Source organism: Lonchura striata, chromosome 12, assembly GCF_046129695.1.
Source record: "Lonchura striata isolate bLonStr1 chromosome 12, bLonStr1.mat, whole genome shotgun sequence".
In the NCBI taxonomy this organism is placed as follows: domain Eukaryota; kingdom Metazoa; phylum Chordata; class Aves; order Passeriformes; family Estrildidae; genus Lonchura; species Lonchura striata.
The window spans coordinates 17,956,822-17,982,518 of record NC_134614.1 but is presented as its reverse complement, the minus strand read 5'-3'; the positions used below and the strand labels follow the sequence as shown (position 1 = coordinate 17,982,518).

At 43.3% G+C, this 25,697-nt stretch overlaps 1 protein-coding gene across 2 annotated transcripts in view; it reads left to right on the top strand.

Moving 5' to 3' along the window:
* ADAMTS9 (ADAM metallopeptidase with thrombospondin type 1 motif 9) overlaps positions 1–25,697 on the top strand; it is a 79,187-nt gene that overhangs the window by 6,666 nt on the left and 46,824 nt on the right. Inside the window, exons 4-16 of one of the 2 annotated variants that reach the window (XM_021551207.2) lie at positions 7,437–7,726; positions 8,706–8,789; positions 8,892–9,013; positions 9,380–9,420; positions 9,541–9,646; positions 11,410–11,559; positions 12,421–12,562; positions 12,778–12,882; positions 17,377–17,522; positions 23,275–23,456; positions 23,557–23,693; positions 24,753–24,870; positions 25,118–25,213. In XM_021551207.2, coding sequence (XP_021406882.2) covers positions 7,437–7,726; positions 8,706–8,789; positions 8,892–9,013; positions 9,380–9,420; positions 9,541–9,646; positions 11,410–11,559; positions 12,421–12,562; positions 12,778–12,882; positions 17,377–17,522; positions 23,275–23,456; positions 23,557–23,693; positions 24,753–24,870; positions 25,118–25,213 — 1,719 coding nt within the window. Of the gene's footprint in view, positions 1–7,436; positions 7,727–8,705; positions 8,790–8,891; positions 9,014–9,379; positions 9,421–9,540; positions 9,647–11,409; positions 11,560–12,420; positions 12,563–12,774; positions 12,883–17,376; positions 17,523–23,274; positions 23,457–23,556; positions 23,694–24,752; positions 24,871–25,117; positions 25,214–25,697 lie in introns of both variants that reach the window. The other variant, XM_021551199.2, reaches the window with a different exon arrangement.

Genomic DNA, 25,697 nt, shown 5'->3' with positions numbered 1-25,697 from the left:
CACCCTGCAGGCTAAGCATATCCCAGTACCTGCCAGAAATGGATGCAAAAGGGTCTCAGATTTGCTGGTATTTTGTTGGGTGTTGCAGCAGTTTGACTACTGGAGAGTGCATGTGTGGCCAGGTACAGCAGCTCCACAAAGGGAAGCCCCATGTGGTCCAGGTGAGGAGGACAGAAGCTTTACCTGCAAGTTGTGCTGAGAAGGGTCCTATAAAAAGCAGAGGAGAAACCAGCATGAACCAAGTCTTGTTGCTGAGCTAGCATGACACAGACATACTCAGTAATATGTCACTGATTTTTCAGTTGCATTAACGAGTAATTTGTAATAGATTACCCTTTCATAGTAACTGTAACAACCTTTCCCACTGAACGTGACACTGGGGAACCACCAGAACAGAAGAGTGCTGCCCTGTGTCTTGAGTAAACGGATGCCTGTTACTGCCAGGTCAATGATTGTGATCTTGTTTTTTTGCATGATAATTAGCACCAGCTTGCTCTCCTAATGCCAGCCAGCTGCATGGGAAGTCACTGGTGAACCAATGGCACAAGCAGGAGATGGTCCTATCACCATGTTCCCATGTGCTTGGAAGGGGTGGTCAGGTTGAGATTGGGATGGGGATTTGTTAGTGTGCTAGCAGTGCCATGACCAGGGAGAAGACTTGGGGAAAGATGTGTTAGGTATCTGATACTGTGGCTAAAGTCTGACTTTGTAGTGTGGTCTTTCATTGGTGCAGGAAGGGGATGAGGTTTTATTCCTGCTTCAGCTGTGGTTCAAGGTGTGTCTTCAGTGTTACAATTGGAATGGGGCCAGTGATGGAAAATTTCCTGCTCCTTCTACAGACCCTTTGTATGTTTTATGTTGTTACTTTATAGCAGTTCCGAAGCAGAAACTTTGAATTCCTCTTCCAAAGGACTCAATGTTTGTACTCTTATGAGTGGTCTGTGGTGAAATCCCAGATCCTTTGCACTTGGATTGTTGGTCTAGAGCCCTTTAGTATTTTTTGCTGTTTCTTTTGGACTCTGTCTTGCTTCCAACTGTGTCCTTTTTTTTTTTTTTTTTTTTTTTTTTTTTCAACTCATTCATCCAGCAAAATTTTGCATTCTAGGTGTCTGGTTTCCAGGCAGGTCTTCAGGCAAATTCTGTACTGCTGAGTGTCACGTAAACTCAGGCTTGCAGGAGATCTGCAGGGAGGTTTTCTTAAGCCTTTACTTCCAGGTTGAGCAATCCTTAAGCTCTTTCAAGAGTCTGTTTAAGCTGTCAGCTTTGCTTTTGGCCTCAGGGTAAAACACTGACTTTGTTATTTTCCTCAGAAAAGTTTCTTATCTTAAAGAAATGGATTGTAATTTTTAGTCAGATAGTAATTAATTCAGGTTTCCTTCCCTCTCAGAATAAAGACGAGAATTACATCACAACTCCCATATGCTAATGTAATTAATTCTATTTCTGCTTCCCTGTTGAGGTAACAGCACAGTAGGAGCCAGCTGGTATTTGGTCAGATGGGCCTGGGAGGTCAAGCACAAGCTTTTGCCATGCTGAGCTGGGGAAGGGATCAGTATGTAAAGTTTGAGGTATCTTGTGACGTTGGCAAGCGAAACAAGATAATAGACTGAATTTATTTAAAAAACATTGATCACAGTCAATGATACAGATCCCATAATTAGTTTTGGCTTAAGATTCCTCAATGTGAGTTATAAATAAAGTGCATACATTTTGTTGTTACTCTTAGTATTGAAAATGTATCAAGCATCCGTTTGGTACCCTAAAGGTGTAACACTTAAGATTGTGACTAAAGAAATTGTTGTTGATTTGTTATTGTTCTGCAATTTAAACATGGTAAGTGGACAGAGTTAAATTATTCTCCTGGAATCAAAATGGACATACTTTTACCTCATCTGTGTGGACATCCACTGAAGGAGGACAGGTGGGAGAAGCAGGGGGAATCATTTGGGTGCTTTCTGTCTGTTCCCTATGGCATATATTACTGAAAAATAAATAGGCTGACTATTCTGTGTCTGCTTTTCCCATATGACTGTAATGTCATTATCAACATCCCTGTGGCCAATTGCTGGACAATTTTTTTTCGTAATGGGATATTTTGTCTTATCTTTTACTGACTGTCAGTGCAAAGTTGTGGTGGCCTCAGTGTTGTTCTTTTTGGCATGGTACCTCATAGGTGTCACTAGATACTAGTGTGGGACACAGGTTGGTGTACTTGTGACTGTTGTGCATTGGAAGTTGCCTGAAGAGCATGTGTGGGAGTTCTGTAAGATGATCTTGAATCATTTTCTGCCACATGTTCAGCTCATGTGTTAGTATCTACTTTCTTAAAGAGGGAATTTATTGTTTTGTTCATTAATCTGCTTTCTGTCTACTGTGCAAACCTGATGGCTTTCACTTACAACTTTTTACCTTAGGCAGAAAAATAATCTTTTAGGCTGGAATGCTTTCTGATATTCATCACTTGTAAAGAAAACATCTAGAGTATGTGTGGTCTTTAGTGTTAGCATGGCATAAACCAGAGAATGTTTTATTACTAAGGGAAGCTACTGCTGCTCACTTCAAGTCCATGGTTCTCAGCATTCTGGTTCAAGCAGTGAGAAGAAAGGCAGGGTCACCCTGCCAGACATCAGGGTTCAGCATTACCTTGAGCTTTGGCACTTCCAAGTCTCTATAGTCACAGACACAGGATACAGCGAGTGAATTGGGGTGAAACTGTTGGTTTTTGCATCAGTGATGCTTCATGCTGGTCTGAACTGCCCATGGCTTTATAGCTTTGCTTTCTGGCCTTTATATTTTCACATATTGCAAACACAAATTCCAGGCTCTGGGCTTGACACGTGGGACTGACTTCAGCAGGAGGAGCTCCTGGACATGGACCTGGCTATAGCAGCAGCTCTAGTTCAGTCAAGGAGTTATCCAGAGGAAAGGCAGGATTAATCCTGCTCATAGGACTGATCATCTCAGTGTGCTACAGCAAGGCAGGTCCCCCATTATGTTTCAATCCCTGGCTACTGTCTGAGCAGGGTGTGAAGCTGCTGGCAGAGAAAGCGTGTTCAGCTTTGGATTATGTTGACCACAACAACAACCCACAGTAACAGAGGTGAGAATTTGGCCTCATGTAAATCCATCTGAGATACATTTGTAAATATATAGAAAGACAGAGATAAAAAACATCTTGGTATAGAATTAGGACAGACCCAGGGCTAGAAGAATTCTTTGACCTGGCTTCATACCTGTTGGTGTCCTAAAGAGGGGCCAGTTTCCATTCCATTTCTTGACAAGAAGAGCCTAAAAATGTGGTTCAATTTCAGCCAGTCTGATCTCTGCATGAAGGCAAATTTATTTTGCCTCTCTCCTTTGTTTCCCAGGTGATGGCAGTCCCTGGGGCAGCTGCTGTTGTACCAGCTACAGGCAGCAAATCCAGCCAGGCAGCTGGAGCTGGGGCTTGTACTAAAGCTTTTGGCCAGGGGGCCAGGGTTGCTCCTGTAGAGTTGAGGAAGACTGGTCACATGCTGACTGACTGCATAAGGGGAACTCAGCTGAATTTTGGTCTGTTTTATGGAGGTATGCAATAATTTATTATCTTTGTAACTGGATCAGAGCCGGGGTAGAAATGATGTGGGCCAACTGCTGAGTGGTAAATTTTGCTAAAAATCCTAGGTCACACATTCAAAAACCTTGAGATAATTAGTCAGTTTGAAAGGATCATACAGTTTTACTAGCAGGGAGATGTTGTTATCTCAAGGAAGACATTTTTCTTCACCCCTTCTTTTGCTCTCTTGCTCTCTCTCTGTGTTTTACTTTTTTCTTTTTTTCTTTTTTTTGTTGCTATGTGCAGCTCTTATGAACTTGCAGCTGAGCTGGAATTGCTTGAGTTGTTACATGTCTTACTTAATTGTGCAAATTGCTTTCTATTTCAAGGACTAGTTAATGTAGAAATGGAAAGGATTATGGCTGTTGGGATAAGTGAGCATTCCATCTTTTAATATTTGGTTTAGTATAACAATAGTTATTATGTCAAAAGCAGATCCTGACTCTGCCCTGTCACCCTTTCATGCAGGCAAAGTATTCACACAGGGCCTGAGTCCTCCCTGCTCTCTTTCTTGTGATAGATCCAAAGTACATTAACCAGCAGGAAACATCCATAAATCAGCTGAATGGGTTCTGGGCTGAGGCTTCTTGCCCAAGCAAAAATAAATGGCATTAGTGAGAAGATGCCATCAGGAAGCTATATCCTTTTACAGGATTGGGTCTCCTTTTAAGTCCCACATTACAAAGAAGAAACCAAACAGAAAAAAAAATTAAGATAAACTACCAGGTCTGTATAAAGACAGTGAAAACAGCATAGATTGTCTTAGTAAAGTATGCAGTAAAATGGACATTATTTTGCCTTTACCTGCCTCTCAAATGATTATGAACTGTTGAGTCAGTGTATGGGCTCACCTGATACTTGAATAATTGAATTGTATTTTGTGTGTTTTTAAAGGATTTTTCTACTCACTAGGGTTTGGTTTTTCTACAAAGCAAAAGAAAAATGTTTTGTTTTTTAAACCCATCTAGTTACTACCATGTGTAAGTAGATGTGTTTCAGGTCATTGCAAAGATTGAGGGCTTGCCAAGAAAACCATTTTTCTTCCTGATTTCTGTTACTACGTTAACACAATAGAAAAAAAAGTGAAAATAAGGTGGGGAAATATCACACCCTTTTCTGGTTTTATGTGTGCCAGTAGGAAGCTGGTGCTGCAAAATCACAGTTTTGTGTAAGTGAGATATTTCGCTTCTGCCTGATGGAGCAGGGCAGCACGTTGCACCACTCACTGAAAGCAATGCTGTTGTGGCTGTTATAATGGAGCAGGATATCAACAGAATCAGGCACACAGAGTTCCTGGCAGTGCCTTGTGCAGCCCCCATTAATGTGGTCAGGATTTTACAGATGGATTGAGAGCAGTGCACAGCCATTAGCATTTAATTTTTTACAGGTGAGTGCACACTATCTACATGCAAGAAAGATGGGTGAAGATAACAGTTCACTACTACCAAAGTCCAGGAATGGCTTTTATGCAGTGCATCCCCTTCACTGGTGCCTGGTTTTCCAGTAACCAGCTGACAAACACCCAATATGTGACCTATCCAAATAGCACACTGCAAGTGTTAGAGTGACTTTGTGAGTCACAATAATTCAGTTGTTTTGGAAGTGATGATGTGTCTGACTTCATTTGTGTGCTGAATGGGGAAAGAGCACTGATACTGTACCAACACTTAGCAGCATTAGGTTAATGATTGAACTTGATGATCTTAAGTATCTTTTCCAACCTAAATGATTCTGTTAACTCTGTGCCAGATCTCTGTGCAAAAAGGAAAGTTATTTTTCCTCTCTGCTGGGCATACCTGGCTTTGTTGGGCTCTGATTCCCCTGCAAGATCAGGGGCAGATCAGGGCTCTCAGAACAAGATGTGGAATTTCATGTGGTACTCTCTGGGTTTTGGGTGGGTTTGTGGGTTTTTTTTTTTAGTGTGTGATACCAGCAGCAGGATTTCAGTGAAAGCCCAGTGAATATAAATTTCTTTTATACACCTGTGTATAAAAGGCGTCTTCAAAGATAGATGTCTTTGAAATTCCCTCTTTTTTTGCCATCTAAGTTCACTCTGACTGGATGATGGGAGAAGGCACCTGAGCCTCATGGTCCCACCTGGGGCCCTGCAGAGCTCTGCCTTTGCTCTGCAGCCTTGTCTTCAGCCTTGCTCGAGCCCTGTTGAGCATCTCCCCATCCTAAACACACTTTTCCTTGGGCACCTGCTCCTTTTGGAAGTTAGCTATTTAAAAGGGAAATTTGAGTGGCAGTCTAAGGGTGCAGAGAGGAGCTGGCTGAAGGGCTGGGGTTAGCACTTTCTCCTCAGTCTGGTCCCCTCCTCACCTTTAAGTTATTTGTATGCATAGTTGGCTCCCCAAGCTGGTTGGCACTGAATGAGTCGGGATAATGTCATGGTTGCCCACGAAGCAGTGCCAGCATGAGAGCATAACCTTGCCAACACAAGGGCATTGATTAGAGCAGAGGAACTAGGGCAATCCAATTATAACCACAAATGCCATTGGCTTTCTCGAATTCTTACTCAAATAACTGCAGACTCTCTGCTGTATTAAGGTGGTCTGGACTATATCAAGAAAGGGGAATTTAGAGGACTTAGGTAGTACAGAGTAGGCAGGATTTAATTCTTAACTACTGTATTGCCTATTTGCACATAGGGTTAAAGGATAGTATTTTTCAGATAGGTAGAAGCTGGCTGATCCCCTTTGCCTGCTGCGATACTGCAGAATAAATTTTTGGAAATTATTACAAATATTCCTAAAAGGAAACTATACAGGAAAAATAACTAAGACGTTTCCTATCATTTCAATCTTGTTTGAGCATTGAATATTCCTTTGTTCTGTAATATTATGCTTCCTCTAACCTACTCAATGGGTCAGATAAGGAAATGTGATATTTTTCACCAGCATGACAAAATTAAACTAAAGCTACAAAGAGCATGAGGGTTGTAGCCTGGAGTCGTAGATGAGTAGTTCAGATCTGGCTTTATATTAAATGCAGAAGTGAACAGTCTTTCGTGGATGAATCACATTCAATTAGCTACTTCCTATGATGAACTGATTAAAAATTAAGTGGCATCAAATAAGCCTGATTTTGCGCTTACATTTAAATAATGCTATAATTACATACTAATCAGACGGTAAATCTTAATTGTACATGTTCCATATGTTTTATATGCCTGTTCTCCCTCTTCACTTTGTCGTCTTTGTATCAGCATGGAGTATATTTTCAGGCTGCTTTTATGTTTGGCCTAATTGAATATCAAAAGCAGTATATGTGAAACTTCCTGAATTCTATTCTTTGTCCAGTGGCAGCTGTGCTATTAGATGACCTTTACCATTCCTGTAGCACAGAATAATAAAGGGAAGGGGGGAGCTGAAGCCCAGGCGTGTTATTGTTAGAGACAGAAATAAATCATATATAATTGCTTTGCTGTGAAGGCCAAATCCTGCCGTTCTTCATGCCTGAGTTAGAAATACAGGATTTGGACCTTTGTTTCCTGTGGTTTCCTGGCCACCTTGGACGTGCCCAGAATCCTCACACTGCTGCTGCAGTGGCTAATTACCATTGCAGGGCTCCATCCCTCCTGCACGGACCAGGAGCTGGCTCTGCTGCAGGGAATGTCCACCTCTGAGTGCTACTGGCTTCCCCAAGGTGGCTTTGAAAATGAATCCTTAGATGTTGAATTACATGGTGGGCTTCCACAGAGTGCTTCTGTTTCAGTTCCCTGCTTGTTTGGAGCAGGCCCACGCAACTTTGTTGAGGTAGTAGGTATTTTGACTTAGCATACACGTGGTACTTTATTCACTCCAGATTGTACTGAATGTTTTTTTCTGCCTTTTAACCATAGATCATGACCACAGTCACAAAAAGAACAAGCGGAAACACTGGAGAAGGCAATGGGCAGAGAGCAGCAGCATATTATCTGATATGGAGATGTTGAAACACAGCCTGGAAGTGAATTCTTTTTCTGGGGACAGCAACAAGACGGGGACCATTGGTGAAAAGAAGAGCCACAAGCGAACAAAGCGGTTCTTGTCCTACCCACGTTTTGTGGAGGTGATGGTGGTGGCTGACAGCAGGATGGTCGCCTACCATGGAGCCAACCTACAGCACTATGTCTTAACCCTGATGTCAATAGTGAGTGTTCAACCAGGGCAAGTAGATTCACCTACAAATCATTTTCTAGTGGTCACAGAGCCCCTCTCTGCTGCGTTTGTATGCAACGCCATCAGTTTGCCTTCTCTAGGCATGGAGATAATGCTGGGGTTACATCAAAATTGGTAAAACATGGCTGGAAAATGCTGGTTGGAGTCTTCTTTCCCAGATCCATCACGCTTCTTGATCCTTCTCACACCTCTCTCTTCCAGCTTTCTGAACATCAGACACCATGAACAATATCACTGGTTGTATAGTCCACAGCTATACTCTTCTTTTTATTTAAGCCCATGTGAATTAACAGCCGAATTTAAAAAAGTACTCTGGGCACTGTGCCTTCCAGGGGACTGATGCTGGTGGGTTATGCAGTTGCCTGATTTCACCTGCTGTTGCAAGGAGAACGAGTCTATTGTCACCTTGATCCTTAGCATAGTTCTCAAGTTGGCTTTCCAGGCTGAGAATAAGCACCTGAGTAGTTGCAGGTACTAAGATGCAGTAGTGCAGTTTCCAGACAGGCAGTTCTGTATATGCAGAGTGAGTAGAAGGGATTATCCAACATATTTGTGTCTCTGGAGCAATGTTCATCCTGTTTGAGGGTAGAAGTGCACTCAATATGTGGTCTGAAATTGCCCATGTCAAAATCAGGCAATTGGAAGAATAAGTTTCTTTTGGCAGTCTTGTTTGGTGGTCTTTGTGTCTCAAAGCAGAATGATCCTTTAATTTGGTGAAAGGTGTGCTAAAGCAAAAGGAAATATTAGGTTTCTGTGATACCAGCAGGTTTTTTTTCATTCTAAAATTGTGCTTCTGCCAGAAGGTCTCTCCAAGTAGCATCAAAGCACTGAGTAGGGCAGAAGAGCAGCCCAGGAGAAAAACAGTTGCAACATGAAGAATATGTGTGTTGTCTTAACTGTTTATTTCCTTGAATGTCAACAGTAATTCCAAATATTGCTTTTTGAAACAGGTGGCTTCTATCTACAAAGACCCAAGCATTGGAAACTTAATTAATATTGTTATTGTGAAATTGGTCGTGATACATAATGAGCAGGTAATGGAAATTATTTTCTTCACTTTCTGCTTGACAATGGTATTTGTAGTGAGCATTGTCATGAATAATTAAAATACCTGCTTTCTGTTTGTTGCTTATCAGGATGGTCCTGCAATATCTTACAATGCCCAGACAACATTAAAAAACTTCTGCCAATGGCAGCAGTCCCAAAACCACCCAGAGGGAAGTCACCTTCGGCATGATACAGCCGTGCTTGTTACCAGGTGTGGTGAATATTCTTATGAAAACTGTAGCCAGTTGTGCATCAGGGCCCATGAGCATGTAATATATGGGAAATGGTCAGATTTTGATGTGGATGTAATGATATTTGCAGTTGTGGGAGCATGTGTCCACCAGAACGAGATGATTTTGAGAGGCTTAAGACTGTCTAAGGTCTGCCCATGGGTTTAGCACAAGATGAAAAACTCTGACTGTGGTGGGGAGTTAGTTTGGACTGTGGATGATGTGGCAAAACAGCATGAGAAGGTCCTTTGGAGGACCAAGAATTGTTTCTGCTGTTGTTACATGTGCTTGTACCTTAATTCACTGCTGCATTGAGAGTTAATGTGTCAGGTCTGTTCTGCTTTCAGACAGGATATTTGTAGAGCGCACGACAAATGTGATACTCTGGGTAAGGAAAACCTTTTTTTTTTGTCTTTTAATAACTTTTTTTGTAGAGACAATGTTAGATGTCTATGCTGAACTGTAAGTGACATTTCTTTTTCCATCATAAATCTCTGTTATCTCCTAGGTCTGGCAGAGCTGGGCACAGTCTGTGACCCATACAGGAGCTGTTCAATTAGTGAAGATAACGGACTGAGCACTGCTTTCACCATAGCACATGAACTTGGCCATGTGTATGTTTTATGTAAATACATTTGCATTTAAATAGCCCAATATTTATGCTAACTAGGGCTTGCCAGCCAGGCTGGGAACTGATACTGCTAAGACTAATTATATGAGGGGAGATCAATATATTTGGGGAGAAGATCACCACTGAGGTAGATGAAATTGTGGGGTGCTCTGGAGCCTACCTGAGAGCAGCCAAACCAGCAGGGCCATGTTTTGAGGAGGATAAATGACAGAGTAGCACAAGCAGCACCTAAGAAATGACATCTTGACCAAGTTATTTGAACTAGCCAGGGTTTTGGGCAGAGGTCCTTGCGGGGGACCAGGACAAAGGATTCTGGCACATCTGAACTATCTTCTGAGACTGAAGTCTTCTCTGAGAGCAGGTCCTCATCCTGCTACAGCTTGTCCCACAGCTCTGTGTGGTGCTGGTGAAGGCAGTGCAGCAGCTGTGTGTGAAGGAGGAACTTACCCAGGGCATCTGGGAGGTGATGAGGTGTATAAGTGAGCTTAACTCAACCCTTGAACTGTTTCATCATGGAAAATCTTGTGCTGCTGGATATCCCCTGAAGAAGTGCTGCCATTCACCTCCTCCAGCAGAAATTTCTTTCAAGCAACTTTTGCTTTTTCTCACTACTGAGACTTTTTCTCACTACTAAGCAGTCATGAGAAAATCACCTTAGATCACATAGTCCTTTACCCCTGGCTACAACCTTAGGCAGCTGACTCAGTCCCAAACCATCACATGCCTGCTTTGCAGTGGAGCTCTGTAGGTGTGGGATGGATGAGTACTTGGGAACAGATCTCGCATTATTCTAAACTATTGCTTTTCTTCATGGAGAGCTGGCTGAGACTGTGTATTTTTAACCACAGTAGTATTTGTTTAAATAAGACTTCCTGACAGAAAGTCCCCAAAATTTTGGTGTTCCCCATACCTAACCTATGGCTAATTCCTTTGCTAATGCTGCCTCAGAGCTGCTAGAGGGGGTTAGCAGTGCTCCCAAGCAGGAAACTCCTCTGTGCTCTTTTTTTCAGAGAGCAGAAAAGATGGTTTGTTGGAGGTAATCTTAATGGAATACAAACTCCCCAGCCTTGGAATACAGGATCACACCAGGTCACTTCCCCTTCCCCACTTCAAACAGCACAGCACTTTAAGCCGCTCTGTCTCCATTAGTGAATTTACCACATTCTTCAAGGTGTCATGTGCTGCAAACTTCACGTTGGTTTCTGCTGATACCAATGCTTGCTGGCATTTTGTAACCCTGCCACATAAAGTATAGGAGCCAAGTCTATCCCTGGTACAACCCTGCTTAAGCAGCCCCGTGGCCCAGGGCATTCAACTGCAATAGAAAATATTTTGCATCCAAGAGTATTGTGTGCATGAGGGTCTGCAGTTAGTGGGCTCAAGTCAGTCATCTCCTTCAGAATTCCCTGAGATCAACTCTTGGATCTGTGGTCAGTTCCAGAGTATTTGCCATTTTTATGAAGGAGCATCTCTGGCTAAATATATGCAGTCATGGAGTGGAGAGCTTAGAAGGATGCTGCACAGCTTTTCCCACATGAGTTCTAGAAACCCTCTTCATTAACACTTCTAAATTTATTATGAATATGTGTGTATTAATACTTTTATTCTGTAATATCTGTCAGTGGCATATGTAGGGAAAATTCTTGGGTTTGCTTGCATTTAGTTTACACTGTTGCCCTTGCTATGCTAAAAACTTGATGTTTGCCTCTTAACTGACTCTACTTTTTGCTGCTCTTTTCCTCTTAGATTTAACATGCCACATGATGACAATCACAAGTGCAAGGAAGATGGAGGTAAAAACCTCCAACAGCATGTCATGGCACCAACACTGAACTTCTACACCAATCCCTGGATGTGGTCAAAGTGCAGTAGGAAATACATCACTGAATTTCTGGAGTAAGGCCTTGCATATGCATGTGTTGGGCTGTTTTCACATGTCCATGTGTCCCATGGAGTTCTTCAGTTAATTAGGAGTCCTAGTGTGCAGCGTTTGGAGGAAATCAGAGAGATTTGTGTGTGCACACATCCTTTACATAGAGCAGGAATGCAGCCCTGGCATCCAATGCCTGCCAGTTCAGCCTCATGATAAGCTGGCAAGGACCAGCCTCTCAATGGGGAATAATAAGTCTTCCCCCATGGATATTGCTTTTAAGGAATGTGTGTTCTCCTCAAACCTGAAGAATGACTTTTCCAAGCTTTGTGGCCCAGATACGGAGCTGTGTTTTAGAAGGCAGATTGAATCTGCCTTTCTGCTCCACAGGTCAAGATAAAGCCCTGGCACTAATCCGTGTGGGAACACCGTTCCAGGAGCCCACGGGTCAGTTTGCTGCATAGTGATTTGCCCATTTTGCTGTGATGCCTTCCCGTGTGTTGTGGTGTGGAACAGAATGAGAGCCATGATGGTGTTCTGGCAAATCCAGGAGCTCAGTCCCTTGGGCAGTTTTGCTAATCAGTGATTTTTTTTTTCTAAATTCTTTATAAAAATGCGCCAGTGCTTGCTCAGCAACTAAATGCACACTTAGAAATGCTTTTGCCATGGTAGCTGACTGGGGCGTGGTGGATGGTTGCTGTCACAGCACAAGGGTGATGGTGTGTGGGTAACACACCCTCCTGTGCTTGAGTTTGAAATAGCTCTTGTAGTGCTTGTTAAATATGGCAAACGTGGTGTGCAACTGCCCTAAGGCTAATTCAGGCAAACACAAGTGGATTCTGATCTCCCACCTCCTGTTAACACCAGTATTCTGATTTGTTTTGTAGCACTGGTTATGGGGAGTGTTTGCTTGATGAACCTTCATCAAGAACTTACACATTGCCTCAGCAGCTCCCAGGGCTGATTTATGACGTCAACAAACAATGTGAGTTAATTTTTGGACCCGGATCCCAAGTGTGCCCCTATATGGTAAGTGAAATTTCACACCTTATTTTTCCTGGTTTTGCCAGAGCAAAATAAGGTCTCCTGGGGTTGGATGAATGGCAGACTCACAATCCATCAACTTACTGTCAAGCTTGTGAGTTAATGATAAATCCTGGGGGGATAATTTCATAAAGGATTATCTGTCTGGTAAGGGATATGGTACATATTTAATGTTTTGATTTCTGCAATCACTTAAGCAGATGCAGTGTCGGCGACTTTGGTGTATCAACGTCGATGGTCCTCACAAGGGATGTCGAACCCAACACACACCTTGGGCTGATGGGACAGAATGTGAGCCTGGAAAGGTCTGTAATACCTGGTGGTCTGTGCCTCGTGGCTTTATTTCCTTGGGCTGAGGCTGAGCATATCAATCAGAATCATCCTACCTTAATGCCAGTAGTGTGGGGCACGGTTCTGACTGCAGTGCTGGAAGCCCAACGCAGCTCTATGTGCTTTAAGCCTGATGGTGCCTGATACATCTCCAGCCCAGATAACATGATTAAAGTCAATTGCTTGGCATAACATTGTTTAAAGCAGGTATTCCTAGAGTGCTTATCTTTTTGAATTAATGCCCTTGAGTGAACTTTTGAGCAAAACTTCTTCAAAGCTTCCCTAAGCTTTTGTTAGAAATTGCCTATGTGATGTGAGCAATTAGTAATTCTGTGTAACATAAACTTGTCAGCTGGCTTTTCATCTTGACAGCTTCAGAGTAAAATATAGAACTGGTTGACATTTTATGTATGGAACATTTTTGGCAGTAATTCATAGAAACTTCCCATTTCCACGTGCAATGTTAATTTCCAGCTAGCATTGTGGTTTCTAGGGTAAGTGTTTAATTTTTAGTTATTCGTCTCTGTAGAAAAATAGTTGAGAGCATTTTTCTTTTATTGAGATACTGAAGCTTTTGAATAAAAATGCTAACTGGTTCTTACTATTTGTGTCTGAATAAAAGTAGTCTCCATCTGTGTCTAGTAAAAATAGTGTGATGTTATTCTACACAGTATAGCTTAAAATTTTGCTTTTCTGGCTCTTAAGATCAACATTAATAATGATAATGTTTTCTTTAGAAAGAGTCAAAGTTTTGAATCATAGTCTCAAAGTAACTTCAATAAAAATTCTGGATGCTATTTGAAATATAGTTTTCCGTACAGGCTGTGGAAGTGTTTGGAAATTTATCTTTTGATGTATGTGTCTGAAAACTCGATTGTTCAATGACACTTGACTGATTTCCTTCAAGACAATGAGCATCACGTATCAATTTGCCTTCCTTTCTTAGGGAAAAGTGCAATTGCAGATTTGTTTTTATGGTTGAGAAAGTGCATTAGAGATGTAATTGGAATGTCTAATGTTTTTCTGTAAAATCTCCATTTTGAGCATAGGTGTCTGCGGAGTCCCTGTGACTTGAGACCTTGTGCCCTCAACTTCTCTGTTGGTGAGCTTGGGATCTGCTCATGCTGAAAGATCAGCAATAACTTTGACATTTTCTTGAAATTCCAAAAATCTGGGTTGCAGCAAACCTGCACTTACCCTTGGATATGACCAGAGTGATGTGCAAATAGCAACAGCTGAGCAGATCAGCACCCCCTCAGAGCCACCCTGTGTCATGCAGTGTCCAGCTGCATGGCTCTTAATAAAGACCATCTGAGCAAAAACATTTCAGGCCACAAATTTAGACAATCTGACAAGTTTAGACAAGCTAGATAAGTGTGATCTGAACGTCTCAGCTGAGAGAAGATAGGCTCTTAAGAAAAGCAAATGCAGCCCACTCATGTTTGGGCATTTAAATGTATTCTCACAAAAGGGCTTTATGGAGTAATTTTGCTGCCTGTGTGTTCATCTGATTCAAGCTTAAAGTTTGGATCAACATAAACTCTGTCCTGCTTGGTATTTACTTGGGCTTGTAAAGTGCTGAGGTGCGAGTCTGAAGTGCTTTTCCTTGGAATAAATTGCTGTTTTGGTACTTTGCTGTGGCCAGGAGCCCTGTCAAGCTGCTATTTGCTGACTAATGCCTCAAGTCTGCATGTTTAAAGCCCATGCTGTATGGGTTGGCAGATGGAGAAAATACCATACCATTTTTTATGGAGATATCTTTGGAAATAAGAGAGCTTGAATAGCTAAAAAAAAAGATTTAGCTAAAGCTACTGGGATGTAGATTTAACTAGGCTCTAAATTTACTCTTAAATCAAGGGCATTAAAAAACATGAGAGTATTAACTTACGCATATTTTACACATGAGGACACTGAATCTGATATTGCCAAATCAAGCCATAAGCCCAGCCCAGAGTCTGGCTTTGCTGCATGATGGTTTTACCATATTCCACAGAACCAGCTCATTGTTGGGTGGAGATAAATCTCTGAAAGAAGATAAAGGGGGTTGTAAATTTGGACCACTCTCCATTGTGGTTTTCAGGGCTGTTTAAAGTATGGTAACTGTAGAGCAGATGAACAGTCATGATTTGTGTCTGCTGCCCTGTGGCAGCAGGTAGTGTGTCTGTTATGCATGCATGGAGCTGCACAGCCCCTTCTGCCCCCTGCTACTCCATTCAGCCAGCCAGCCCAAGGATGGCAGCTGGATTTGGGGAATTATCTGGAACTCCAGTGGCAATACAAAGGAAAGGAAAGTCTGCTGTAATGTCTTCCATCCCTGCCAATGCTCTCCAGCTCCACTGTGTGTCTAAGATATTTTGAATTTGCTCCAGACAATCTGCCTTTTATTCTCTTCATTCTGTGAGCTGTAAGCTTATAGGAAAGAGGACCCTGGCAGGCTTTTTAGTCTTTCTGCTGTATCTCAACATAGAAATTATTTTTAAAATATGAAAGGCATAAAGGTTGCACAGCCAGACTGTTCACAGTGTGGTTCCAAGAAGCACCATTGTGTTTTCATAAGATAATCTGGCCATTTATTTAAAACAGCTGCTCTTTTCCCCTGCTTTGCTTTACCATCAACTCCAACCCCCAAATTTTTAATAAAATCAATAGGTGTAGATGACTTCCTGGTTAATTCTCAACCATGAGATGGGAGACATATAGGTCATGTCACGGTCTGTAAGCTATGTTCATTCACTAGTTAGCTATTCAGTCATCATCCGTGGGTCAGTGGTGCCTGGCATGACTCTGGTTAGATATTTAGCTGTGAGCATCAACATTGCTGCAAGAAGTTCTCCACTGGGACAGCACTGTTGGATTGCTGTCATGTATTTCTGTTGTTTAATGATAGCTGTCACTGTATAGGGACCCCAACCTTCAGGTTTTCAACCTCTAAATGCCAGGAAGAGTTGTGCATTGTAATTTGTCCTGCAGCAAAGAAACAGGCATTTCAGCTGATTTTATTGCTGTCCTTTATTGTAGCAGATGGGTTTCAGTCACTTTTATCTGGGGAATCAGATCTTCAGATGAAAGCAAATCTGGGGCATTTTGCAGCATAGAGACCATGCTTGTCTCTGAGCAAACACCACATGCAGGAGTTAAATTATTTCTTCAGCTGTCCTGCAAACCATATCCATGGTCAAATGCACCTGAGATCAGCTTTCTTCATCAGCAAACTATGTAACAAGTCAGCCTTCATGGGGCAAAAGATGTCGTATGTGCTACAGAGCTGGTGTTCTGTGGGATGCACAGCCCATGACAGCTTGATTCTGCTCTGTTTGCCTAGATAGCTTTATCAAAGGTGGTTCATAAGGGTGTCTTAAAAAAGTGGGGTGAGCTTGTGGTGTGTCTTGACACAGCCTTGTTGTGGTATTAGTGGAAGGGCTGGAAAAACACAGTGCATCAGCAAATTTAACCCTGTTCCCATAAAGATCATCAGATCTGAACAGCACCTGGTACACAGAAACACTGCAAGGGCATATTTTAGTTATGCTCTCTACCTGTATTCGTAGTCTGTAGCCTCTTCTAATCTGTGAGCAATTAGCAATGTTTGGGCTTCCCATAATTACAAAGATTTAGGCATCTGTATGTCTCTGGGTTTAAAACAACTGTAGCAAGCACTGTTCACTGAAAGGGGATACTTTCCCATATATTCTGGTGAGGCTAGAAGGTGACTCCTTCCTCACTTCTGCAGAAGTCTGTGTAGTCCATCTAGTAAACATACCCCAAAGGACACAATTTATACCATGAAAATAGGGATGGGGGCTTGCCAAGGTAACTTAATCCAGTTTTCCAAGCAAAAGAAAACAAGAGTCATAGCTGGAAAACAGAAATGTAGACTAGGTCTTGGCAAGTCCCATGTTATGTCTGAGTGTAAAATAAAATTAAAAAAAAATAAAAAATAAAAAAAAAAAATTTGGGCTTGAGGAATTATTTTTTTCACTTTATTTGCCTTTTAGATTTGAAAGTTTTTTGCTTTGGGTAACTGTGGGGAGGTTTGAGTTTTCCCTGGTGTTTCTCCTTGTTGCCTGTCTCCTCCTCTGACACAGCTCTCCGTGCAGAGTTTCTGCAGCTCTCCTGGAAATCAGATAGGGCAGCTTTTTGAAAAGCCAGTGCTGTGAGCTTGCTGTGCTGCTTAGCACCAGTAAACAGGGAATATTTAGTGGTTGCTGTTGCCTTTAGTCTTCATCCCATAAATCATTCCGTGGACTCAGCACCTTGCCTTCATTTGCCATTTAAGGGTATGGAGAAAGAAAAATATGGGGGTGATAGACGAAAGTAAAAGTAGTTCAGTTTTATTTGATTGCAAAATCATTGTGTGTGGCTGAGAAATAAGTGAGGCTGAGTCTTGTTGCCCAGGCTGGTCACAGTCGGTCGCTCGTAATGCAAAGCAGCACAATCCCACCTTTGCCATGTCTCTCCTTCATGTGCAGCACTGCAGGTTTGGGATGTGTGTGCCCAAGGAGCTGGAGGCGCCGGTGACAGACGGAGCCTGGGGCACCTGGAGCCCCTTCGGGACCTGCTCGAGGACCTGCGGCGGCGGCATAAAGACGGCGATCCGAGAGTGCAACAGGCCCGAGTGAGTGCACGGAGGGGAAGTGCCACAGGGTGAGATGGGGAAAAGCAGATTGGCCTGCCCAAATGGGCTGAAATCAACTTTGACTGTCCCCAGTCCTTGTGAGTGCCAAGGACATGTGGCTCTGCCCTGGGGATGGGTGGCTTTGCCCAGCATGGGTGAGGCAGGATATGGTCATTGGCATGTGGGTGAAGTGCTCTAAAAAGGGATCCATTCAACAATGAGGAATAAAAAGCTGATACCTACATGGGTTTATTACCTTCTGTTTTCTTGTAGAGGCACAGCTGGGGTCCCACTTCCAGAAGTGTTTTTCTTTCTCCAAAGCTGTGATTCAGAAAGGAGGGAGAAAGGAAGGAGCCTTCCTTTTTTACCATTTTACCCCGGATTCAGTTGCTTTTGCAGCTGTTCCTAGAGGGCTTTCTAATAAAGTTTTCTACTGTTTTATTCCTGCTTTGTCTGGTTTTGCAGCTTTTGACTGCTTTTGCAGCTGATCCTTTATACAGTTACATTTCAGCTGGAGCAGACTAGCCAAACCTCAGCAGAAATCTGTGACCCATTAAAAAGTGGCACTCAAAATGTTTGCTATCAGCCTGGAATGCAAAATCCTTCACCGTTTGAAATGGCAGGGAATTTTGCTGTGGGCTTCAAGGAGACAAATATGTAGTTGGTGCAATAGTAAGAGCTTGAGCAACTGGTATGAAAGCAGCCTATTTACGTAAATTGTGAATTGTGCTGGTTTCTGTTTAATTGCCTTCTTGCAGAAGAAGGGAGGCTTTCTGGGCTTTTATTTGAGACTGAGATACAGACCAGGAGAGAGTCTGTGGGACTGGTTGCACTGAGGGGTCTTAAAAAGATTCCTATTTCTCATCATTGGTGTTGGATGGTTTATTGCCAAGGAAATTGCCACTAGGGATGTGCTAGTGATAGTTTCATCACTATTAATGGGAGAAGGGAGTGTTTATACCTCTGGCACTGGTGGTGTGCTAACAGGAGAGGCTGCTCAGCACAGCTGGGCAAGTGTCAAAAGTTGAGGCTGAGAGAGTAGGAGACCAGCACGTTAATTAAAACAATGCTAAGAAAAACACAAGTGTGCAGGGCTCTCATCTGGCTGTGCTGAGTCAGCATGCTCCATATGGTCTTTGATAGCCATGGAAAGACAAAAACAAAGCATCTTTGCATCTCTGCTGCTGAAACTTTGGATGCTGTCAGCAAGATGTATTCCTGTCTCCTGAGAGGCATCTATTCAGACTGATAGCTTTTTGTGATAGAAAATCTCCTTTATCCTGTAGCCTAGCCAAGGGATTTGAAATTCCATCTTCCCTGATAGCTTGTGGTTTGTATGCTGGTGCTTCAGTAGGCGTATTGCTGTGGCTGGGATTTGCAAAAGCATCTAAACACACTTGGCACCAAGCTGCCTGAGAAATCCTTAAGATTGATAGTGGTTATTTTCAAGGCCCCCTTTCCTGAGCTTTGTGCTGGGGGAGCTCCAGTGCTCCAGAGCTTTCCACTGATTGTTGATTTGTGCCTGTAATTTGACACCATAGTGTGAGCTTCCACCTCCCTTGTCCCCATTATCATGGGGCTGCTAAAATGATGCAAATGGTGAGACCCCACTGGATACTCTCTCGCCTTTTCCCCTTCTCAAAGTACTTCAAAAACAGACAGTTTCTCCTCTGTTGTAGAAGGCAACAAACCCAACCCAGATACCTTGAGTAAGGACTGAAATAATTCTCAATAAATCTCTCATATTCAAAGCTGGTTTAGCTTTTTAAAGTTGTTTCTGTGCATGAGAATCTGGGGTGGGATCTTGCATCCAGTAAAAAATTGTGTTAAATCTGGTATTGAAAATTACATCAGTTCCCTCCATGCTACAGAAAGTAAGGCTGCAGCTCTTGCCTCTCTTTGTAGAGTGCTCTGACACATACATGGGTGAGTATCCTGCAGGGATGCAGGAAGAGCTGTAAGCCTCTGGAATGGCAACAGGCTGTTTTGACATGCCCTGAAGGAATGTGTTTGCTAACTAGTCCAGACCTTTCCCACTGAGATTGCCCACATGGGAATTTGAGCCTGGCTGGTGGACAAAGCCCATGGCTGTGGTGCCTCATCAGAGGGTCTGATGAGGTTCTGTGGTGCAAGCCCTGGTTTTCAAAGAAAGACATGTTGCAGAGTTATGGGAAAGGGCATATTTGATAACAATACCAGAAGCCCTGTTTTCAGGAATGGCTGTTTGGATAGGGGAGTGTTATCTCTGGATGTGAGTTAGATCTCATTTGCATTTTAGTCTATCACAGAAGTAGCCACCTGTGTTGAAAACTGTCTGAGCCTGACATGCAAACACATGTATAGATAACTGTGCTAACCACCAACCAAGTCCTAGGGCTCCCTGGAATGTAGGGAAGGATATCTCAAACTGATCTGGAGCTTCACAGATTTTTCTGCAGTCACATGTGAGCACAGGTACCTGGGCAAATATGCAGATGAACACTTGTGCCTGCAGTTATTTCTCCTGGGGCTTTTCCTTGTGACAACCTCAGTGCTCCCAGGCAGAGCTGCTGCCCATCCCATGGGGCAGGTGCAAAGCACCCCCAAAACAGCATTTCTTGGCAGGATGTCTGTACCTGGTGCTCTTGGACTGCTGGGAGCTGGGTGCTGCCTCAAAATCTGCAAGTGAAGATGCTGAAGGTGATGGATTTAGCATCATGTATTTCAGACCTATTGGGGTGGGAATGGGGATGAGATTCCATCATTCCCTGAGCTAGAGAGTTTCTGGGCTGCTGGGAGGAGTGCAGTGGGTCTGGGGTGTGTGCAGGAGCTTGTCAGGGGAGTGATACTGCACTGAAATTGGCTCCACACTGGCTGTTAATTGGTCAAATAGTTGACTCGGAGAGAAGGGAAATGAAAGCAAAAAAAGGTTTCTATGCATGTGCTGCTTTCCCTTCTGTCTCTGGGTACATTGTTGAGGATACAGAAAAATATTACACAGAACAAAGTATGCTGTATTTCTTCATGACACTGAAAATTGATGTTATATGATGGTGACTTCTTTTTCAGGGTCAGTTCTTTTTGTCCCTCACATTCTGTGAGAAGCAGTGCTGGTTAAAAACACTGAAACTTGTCAGGGGAGTTTGGAGCTGTTTTTAAGTGCCAGAAGTGTGAGTGTGCTTCAGCCCCCCAGCATTGTCTGCAAGGAGATTTACTGCCAGGGTTACAAAGCTGACAGTTTGCAACAGTGGCAAGCTTTAGCATCCTTCAGTTTGTGGTGTGTCCATGTGTCAATGTTATCTCAATCTCAGGGGTCATGTCTAGAGAAGAGACAATTAAATAATAGCTTGGATTTTTGGATTTTATCAGACATTCCTTTAAAGAAAACAAAAGGGCTCCTGCATGTTCTTCATGTTCTCCTTAACTAAATACTTAAGAGTTTCATTTTAGTTAAAATGATTTATATTGGAAGCAATGTGTTTGCCATAAGAATGCTTTTGAAGTGAAAATGATGAATCCTGTTAATTCCCCTATGAATAACTCGGACTCACCCAGGTCTGGAGTGTACTGCTGCTGTGATTAAGAAGGTTCCTCGTGTGCTGCGTAGTAATATGGTTGAGGTGTCCCTTTGTAGCTAGAGATAGCTCATGTGCCTGTATGCAAATAGTCCATGGGATGGGCTCTGGTATTGGGAAACCCCCGGCAATTGCCATTGTGCCTGCAAGGCAAGGAGTTTGGGCTGTGTCTGCAGGAGCTGCTATGCTGGGATAGCCCTGGAGCTGTCCCAGGTGTAATGAAGTAAGTTCTTTGAAGTTGTTTGTCATAACAAGGTGGACAACAGACTAAATCAGTAAAAACAGGGTTTAGACTTACTCCTCCACGAGGAACTGTAAAGATGTAAAATCAGTCTGTAATCAGGAATCTGCAGTGGCCACTGTGCAGTTGCTTGGGCTTTTTATTACTGGTACTTGCTTAATTGCAAACACCACAAACCTTTTTAAGTGACAGGCACTTCACTTTCCAGATGGCATGTGAGAACTGCCCTCAGAGCAGATAGAGATGGTGTTGTTAGCTATTGCCCAGGGCTGTGCCTGAGGACAAATCATACCCTGTGGCATTTAGGGTAGGACTAAAGGGGTCTGCACCAGAGCAGTGAGGATCTCAGTGACTGGAGTATGCTGGCAGGAAAAATCCTGCATGTGTAACTGATGGTGCTCAGCATCTCACCTGCAGTTGCTCAAGGACCCAACTCCTTTTGCCAAACCTGTGAGCATCCCTAGTGTGGTGCTGATGGGGTAGTGGGAAGTCTGCCTGCCTTTCCTGGTTTTGCAGGCAATCCTTTGGCAAGAGCAAGCTGTTCTGTGCTTCTGTCTCTCATTTGTTTCACAGGAACATTATTTGAGTCACAACAAATCTTCAAGTGTAAGAGTGAGGAATTGTTATTTGTGGGAGAAATGGCACTGCTGGGCTTCCTGAGTGGTGGAGGTGCTAAAAAATTCAGTTCAGCTGCAGGAACTTGTTGGCTCACTGTGTGTAGAGACCACTATGCAGGTGCAGGGAGGTGCTGTCACTTTTGTTGGAGGTGCTAGAGATCTCATGGTGAGAGATCTCATGTGGAGATCTCATGGTGAGCACCTCTGTTCTGAGGGCAGGGGTGGTTCCCATTTATTACTCATTCATCTGCATCTTAAAGGGTTCTCCAAGTGCGCAAACCTTGTGTGTGTTTCTTCCCAATGGAGCTCCAAGGGAAGGAGCATTCTGCCAGCATCCCTGGGGCACTGATGGGCACCTGGTCCCCAAGCAAGGCAGAGCTGATCCTGAAGAGCAGCCCTGGAAGGCAGGAGTTGTGGGTACACGGTTGTTGGAGCCTGGCAAGTCGCTCTTCTGATTGTACTTCTTGCTAGTGTAGGCACTCATGTTTCAGAGGGTAGGTAGAAGATGCAGGTTTGGTCATTATTTTGATGTGCAGCTCATTCTTGCACCACTGCTGGCAGCATATGAGATGGGAGAGGCTCTTTCAGTCCCCAGAGTGATCTTCTCTGGCAAAGGCTTCATCTACATATGAGAAAAAGAGTTTTATGCCCTGAATCTGTGAGTCAGGAAATTTAAAATTATAGCTTCTCCTAAGCTTATCCAATGGGTTTTATGTGGCTTGGATGGGATCTGTCTTCCCAGTTTATACCAGTGTCATCCTGCTATAAAATGGGGGTAAGTTTTTTATTGGCTGTCTTTAGTGCTTTCTGGAATATATGGAGGTGAGGTGTTTCAAAGTGCTCAGCATTACCATTTTTAACATTTGGGGCTAGAAGTTCTGAAGGACTAAGTGTTGTCTGACCTTTCAGCTTCTGCAGGGAAGGAAGTCTTTTCTCCTGTAATGTTTTGTTTTTTGCAACCCAGTAGATCAAAGGCAAATTGTCAGCCACAAAATCCATATGACTGGTGGGGTTGTAAGGAGACATGGGCCTGAGTGGGATCCCTCAATGTGAAAATAGATCCTCAGGTCGGGAAGAAGGTGTTGCTCTTCCTTTCTGATTTCTCTCACTACCATGGCATCCATCAGAAAGCAAATATTCTCTTTGTCATCCCTTTTTATTGCATATGTGGGATTTTTTTGTTAGACACCAGCATAACATTTCCTGCTTGTTAGCCTGAGATATTAATTAAAGATATGCAGAAAGACAGAGCTCACAAGTGCTGTTGCAAACCCTGACTGTACTAAAGCGGTTGCAGAATTGCAATTCCCCTCATTTCCAGCCCGGTGTTGTTTCTGCAGACCCAAAAACGGTGGGAAGTACTGCGTGGGTCGTCGCATGAAGTTTAAATCCTGCAACACAGAGCCGTGCTCGAAGCTGAAGAAGGATTTCCGGGATGAGCAGTGTGCCGACTTTGATGGGAAGCACTTCAACATCAACGGGCTGCCCACGAATGTGCGCTGGGTTCCCAAATACAGCGGCAGTAAGTGGCTGGGGGGATGCAGATCCTGCCTCCTGGATTGCTGCCTGGGGGTGAGGGTGTTCAGATAACGTGCTCCTGGTCTCCCTCCCTCCCCCTGCAGTCCTGATGAAGGATCGGTGCAAGCTGTTCTGCCGGGTGGCGGGGAACACGGCCTATTACCAGCTGCGGGACCGCGTCATCGACGGGACGCCCTGCGGCCCCGACACCAACGACATCTGCGTGCAGGGCCTCTGCCGGGTAAGCACTGTCCCTCCTCTCACCAAAGGGACATGGCACTTCTGTAGGGCGGCCAGGCTGGCGCTTCTGCACCATGCTCCAGGCGGTTGTTGGTATGTCCTCTTCACTCAGAGGATGCCAGCAGCATCTGCAGACTCTGTCAGCCCCAAATGGTCTGAAACTTGTGCCAGCCTCCAGATTTGCACATGGAATCCTAGGATCATTTACATTGGAAAAGATCTTTGAGCTCAAGTCCAGCCATTAACCCAGCACTGCCAAGTCCACCACTAAACCATGTTCCCAAGTGCCATACCTACATGTCTTCTAATACCACCAGGGAGGGTGACTCCCACCACTGCCCTGAGCAGTCTTTTTCAGTGTTTGACAACATTTTTTGTGAAGAATTATTTCCTAATATCAAATCTAAACTTCCCCTGTTGAACATGAGGCTGTTTTCTCTTGTCCTGTTGCTTGTTACCTGTGAAAAGAGCCTGACCCCCAGCCTGGCTACAACTTCCTTTCAGGTGGTTGTAGAGGGTGAGAAAGTCTCTCCTGAGCCTCTTTTTCTCCAGGCTGAGCTCCTCAGCCCCCTCAGCCACTCCTCATCTTAGTCTAGACCATTCACCAGTTCTTCTTGGGACACACTCAAGTAGAATATGTTTGCACATCTGCCCTAAGTTACTGAGGGCTGTGGAATCTCAGCCTAAATCCCAGTGTTGCTTCCTTCTATGCTTTGCCCCAATTCTTCCTGATCAGGCCCCAGAGCCCTACATTTCCATTCACAATTGTTCTACACACTTTTTTCTATGGGAACAATTGATGCAAGAATTTTTTTCTAGTTGAAAGCATTACCTGGTGCAAACAGTTGTTCTGATTCTTGCTTCGTAAAAAAGCCTTTTGTTGTAAAACCTTGTGGGATGGTCACACTATAAATCAGTGGAAAAACGGGGGGAAGTAAACCAGTTTATCTCACAGCAGCCTTTTGCATACACTGCTTTTGTGTGCCTTAATTAGGAGATTTGTCAATGGTGTTCTAGTCTGTATTTGCTCAATCTGTTTTTTTCAATTTTTCTCTTAAAGCAAGCTGGATGTGATCATGTGCTGAATTCAAAAGCAAGAAGAGATAAATGTGGTGTTTGTGGTGGGGATAATTCTTCATGCAAAACTGTTGCAGGCACATTTAACACGGTGCATTATGGTAAGAATCTGTTGCTAAAAACTTTATACTGAAAAAATGTGGGTCTATAAAAGCCATTATGACACTTAATCTACAAAAACACCGATGTAAAACACAAAATCCTTCTAGCTATAGTATATTCCATTTTATAACTATTTATGCTCTCAGCTCGTGTAATGTGAGGTAAGTTAGCTCATTTCCCTTCCCCTGTAGAAAACAAATCAAATGCCTGTGTGATAGCCTTGACTTTCTGTTAAATCTTTCCTAGGTTATAACATTGTGGTTCGCATCCCAGCTGGTGCCACTAATATTGATGTGCGTCAGCACAGTTACTCAGGGAAACCAGAGGATGACAACTACCTGGGTGAGTTGTACTCCTTATTTCACTCCAGAAATCTCCTTGGTTGTCTGGTTGTGGTGATGTATCTACTGGCAGCTCTCTGCTAGGGAGGTTGAAGATTTCATTTGAGGGAGATGTTTTCTTGGTGAGAATTTTTCTATGTCTGCCAAACATTCAGCCTTATCTTCTTCCTTTTTTTCTTTTTTTTTAGTTCATGCCATCCTAGTTGCAAAGTTTGGGAGGTTCACCAAGTATAAGAAATATTCCTCTTAGGGTGTGTCTAGGGCTGTGAAGGACTGTTGAGCCTGGGTGGGAGCTGAGGGACAAAGCTGGGAACCAAACAGGATTCAGAGTTCTGCTGGAGTCTCCTCACTACAACTTTATCTCTGCTGTCACCATGCTTTGGCTGGTACCATGTCCTGAAAGATGTTTGTGTAAACACATACAAAGAAAAATTATTTTCTATTCTTCTGAGAATAATAATTCTGATTTCACTTAAAATGAGGCT